The 4,186-nt window shown below is 54.2% G+C and overlaps 1 protein-coding gene across 2 annotated transcripts; it reads left to right on the forward strand.

The window, feature by feature from the left end:
* Positions 1-626: 626 nt before the first annotated feature.
* On the forward strand, positions 627-1,993 carry LOC124648971 (expansin-A4). Of its 2 annotated transcripts, XM_047188654.1 has the most exons (4): positions 627-956; positions 1,030-1,342; positions 1,570-1,744; positions 1,835-1,993. In XM_047188654.1, the coding sequence occupies exons 1-4, from the start codon at positions 815-817 to the stop codon at positions 1,871-1,873; spliced, it is 669 nt and encodes a 222-aa protein (XP_047044610.1). In that variant the 5' UTR covers positions 627-814; the 3' UTR covers positions 1,874-1,993. The 2 variants fall into 2 exon arrangements, with proteins under 2 accessions (XP_047044610.1, XP_047044609.1); XM_047188653.1 differs by having other exon boundaries at positions 1,570-1,993.
* The last annotated feature ends 2,193 nt before the right edge of the window (positions 1,994-4,186 follow it).

The following is a 4,186-nucleotide window of genomic DNA, read 5'->3' on the forward strand; positions in this document are numbered from 1 at the left end:
ACGCGCCGATCATCACTAGATGATCATCACGTACGGACGTATCCAGCCGCGGTGAGACAGCCCATGCATGTCGCCCCCGCGCCGCTCGGCCCAGCGCCCGCCGCGACACTGAACATGACCGGATTCCCCTCCCGCCCTGACACGCGCCGCGATCCATGGACGCATCCCCTCGCGACTCGCCGCCCATGAGGTCCACGGAGTTACCCTGCAATGCTCGTGGCCTCTTGGCCGCCGCCGGGCCCGACTGCCCGAGTCAAGTCGCCCTAGCTAAGCCGCCGGTGAGAGGCCATGTGGGGGGAGTTGGGCGTGCTCGCGCCACCACCACCAGCACCACACACGCGCTCGCACTGGCCGGGGGGCAGCGGTTGGTGCCCGTTACGTACGCGCGCGCGCTCTCGGCAGCCGATGCTGGAGGACACTCGCATGTGCGCCTGATTTGTACGTATTAACTGCCGCGCGCCTCCGTGGCCGTGGTCACCCCGCCCGGCACGTCACACGCCGCCTGACCGCCCGCCCTCCCTTCAGTTTTCCATCTTTCTTTCATTTTATTTTCCTCTCTCTCACCAAATCAGTCTATCATCATTGAGAGAAAAAGAAAGAAATGTTTACTACCGCACGGCCCCGAGTATCCAATCCAACCGCGCGCCACCGGCGCCGAGCCTCAGTCGGGCTATAAATACCTTGGCCGGGAGGACCAAGCTCCTCACTGCCAACCAGTCGTTTCGAGTCCACCTTCGGAAGTTCAGATACCCTCCCTCACACCCCCACTCAGAGGCAACCTAGCTTGCTGATACAAGGAAGCTCTCGACCAGCAATGGCGGTTGCCGGTGCTCTCTTCTTCCTCTTCTCGTCCTCCCTCTGCCTCCTCGCCCGGCACGCCGCGGCCGGCGGGTACGGCGGGTGGCAGAGCGCCCACGCCACGTTCTACGGCGGCGGCGACGCTTCCGGCACAATGGGTAAGTCATTCACTCATCGGTGAACGTAGACGGGCCGGCGCTAGAAAACTAACTCACCTACCTTGTCATGCAGGCGGGGCGTGCGGGTACGGCAACCTGTACAGCCAGGGCTACGGCACCAACACGGCGGCGCTGAGCACGGCGCTCTTCAACGACGGCGCGGCCTGCGGCTCCTGCTACGAGCTGCGCTGCGACGGCGCCGGCAGCTCCTGCAACCCCGGCTCCATCATGGTCACCGCCACCAACTTCTGCCCGCCCAACTACGGCCTCCCCAGCGACGACGGCGGCTGGTGCAACCCGCCGAGGCCGCACTTCGACATGGCCGAGCCGGCCTTCCTCCACATCGCGCAGTACCGCGCCGGCATCGTGCCCGTCGCATACAGGAGGTACGTACGTGAGGACTGTAGTAACTTCTTGGCACGTTCAGCGTCGGTCGGGACCGCGTCCATGCAGTTGGTTCGGCCCATAAGTTCCGGTGGGCCACGCACGCGCGCTGCATATCTGATACGGTGCACGCGGGATGTACGTGCAGGCTACGTACACGACTGCATGTACTGTACCGCGCGCCTACAGCGCACGCATGTGCCTGACGCGCCGCATGTGCTGCTTGCAGGGTCCCGTGCGTGAAGAAGGGCGGCATCCGCTTCACCGTCAACGGCCACTCCTACTTCAACCTGGTGCTGGTCACCAACGTCGCCGGCGCCGGCGACGTGCGCTCCGTAGCCATCAAGGGCACGCGCACGGGGTGGCAGGCCATGTCGCGCAACTGGGGCATGAACTGGCAGAGCAACGCCGACCTCGACGGCCAGTGCCTCTCCTTCAGGGTCACCTCCAGCGACGGCCGCACCGTCACCAGCAACGCCGCCGCGCCCGCGGGGTGGCAGTTCGGACAGACATTCGAGGGCGCACAGTTCTAGCTTCCTCCTCCATCTCCGCAAGCATTGGAGATCAAGGAAGAAGAAGCGAAGCAATGATCCATTCAACAATTAATTATTCTGCATTAATTCTGCACTCGCTTCGTTATACAGGTTCCCGGCCGGGCTATGCTGAGGCTGCTAATTAGCACCCGCTTAGTAGACGTTTCTTTCACTTCTCTCGATTCAGGTCTCAAGTTTATTAAAGGCTTGAGAACAAGCTAGTCCATCAAGTACTTACTCAAGTACACCGTAGTAGCAGTGTGGGACTCCTTGATGAAGAAAGAAAAGGAGCTTATAATTGCATTAGGTACCGTTATTACTAGTTTGCTAGTACTTCCTTTGATGGTTTGTACTCTATTACCAGCATGTACTGGATGGTGGCCTTTGTGATGAAATTGAAAATCACAAGGACATATTTAAGGAAGGATCCATCGATTGATGTTCTACCATAGAAGAGCTGTGTACTGTTGCTGTCTTGCTGGGCTGTAATGTAAACCTCCCCGGTCGTATATATCTTCCTTCTCGGCACATGGGTGGGAGACGCGGACGTTTGTGGGGCATCCATGTCCTGCATTTTCTGGATCGAGTACATGATAAGCTTGTGATGGGGCTGTTCGATTATCCATTTGTTCTCGAGTTCCTGCAGCTTTGCTTGCCTCCACACGCTCAAGCTGACCGATATGGTAGCGGTAGGGGCTCTCTGCCTCAGAACCGGTCCTGTGATTCCGCAATCCACCACAATTGAGCGGACAAATCGCATCCCAGCTAAAGCTCGTCCTGATCATGGTGTGTTGGCTCTACAGGACTACAGCTAGCTAGCGTGCTATGTTAGAGGACAAGAACGTAGTACTTGCGTACCATATTGTAGTATCCCGTACTGACGGACGTCTCTAATTTTTTCCCCAATCAGAAATCATTGCTGCTGTACGCAACTGCTCGGCATTCCTTCGCTAGGCTAACGGAAGCTAGAATCATGAACATTTGTTCCTCTCTCTGTCCCCGAGATATGACGGCAACGGTTGAGTGCTTTTGGGCAGAGTGATCGTAGTCTGTTTCTTGTCTATTTCACTCCGTCGGCATCCTGCGACGGCGACGCGACAGGTCCAAGACAAGAGACGAGAGTTAGCGAAATTGGTGACGCCAGACGCCGATCGTCAGAATATGAGCCGGCAGCGCCTCGCGGCCTCGCCAGCTCGCCGCTTCATCGGTTTTGGGTAATTTGTGTGTTGCATAGGAATTTCGGTTTAGACTATATTCTATAAAAATTAAGGAGAAGAGTATTGGCAAGGTTATTTTAAGCAAACATAAGGATTACTCTCCCAATACAACAAAATTTAAATGCTTCGCTCCCATGGCGACCCAAAATTGGTGGAAATTGAGCTAATCTTTGATCATTATCCGAAGCCTCTTTGTGTGGCGGCATTGGAAAAATAGTGCCGCCGTTTCTTGAGCTTAATTAAAAAGGGATCAAATGCCACAGTTTGTATATCCTCGTTTCTCGATGCGATCTAATGTCCATATCCTATTTTCGATAGCCAACCAAACAAATATTTTTATTTGGTTGGTGCCCAAGCTTCTGAACCATATTGTTCATGTATGTGCATGTGGCCCTAAAGAACTGGGCCTTGTAGGCCGAAGTTGTTGCGTACTCCCTAGTAGCCGTGAGGTTCGAAGATATTGGGTCCTCCTACTCCTTCCTATGTCACATATTGTTTAGCTTCATCAAAAGAAGGACAAACTCTCGCAGGTGAGGTACTGTTAAGTTGATGTCCATGTTAATCGTAAATGTTCATGCATTTTCAAGGGTAGCTTTCTCGATGTTTCATTTCTTTCTAGTAGACGCCTTAAAGAAGACGGGGCGATTTCTTTGGGTTTCCTTCCACGGGGGAGGGGGTCCCTAAAAGACGTGATATTTCCATTGCGAATAGTGATGGTGGTCCATGTACCCATAATCACAAGGGGTGCCCAAGCTGACCCAATGCATATTGGGATCTTTCCACTCGTACCAATGCAACCGTAGCTAGAGAGATAAAAAAATCTTTCAAGATGCAGGATATTGAGAGCACCAAGTTGAGTAGGCCTGCACACCGCCTACCAATCGAACTTATACTTTCCTCTAGAGACTTCTCTCGTACCATCCCAAAGAAAGACATACTCAATCTTGTTCATGCATGTGAGGCCACACAGGGGTTTTGAGAGGCATGAGATGGAAAATAGCTTGCAACGTGAGACTAGATTTGACAAGAGTACCCTAGCCGACCACATTGATATTCTTCACCTCCCAAGTGACAAGGTTCCCAACATATTGTCCTA

Source organism: Lolium rigidum, chromosome 4, assembly GCF_022539505.1.
Source record: "Lolium rigidum isolate FL_2022 chromosome 4, APGP_CSIRO_Lrig_0.1, whole genome shotgun sequence".
Lineage (NCBI taxonomy): Eukaryota > Viridiplantae > Streptophyta > Magnoliopsida > Poales > Poaceae > Lolium > Lolium rigidum.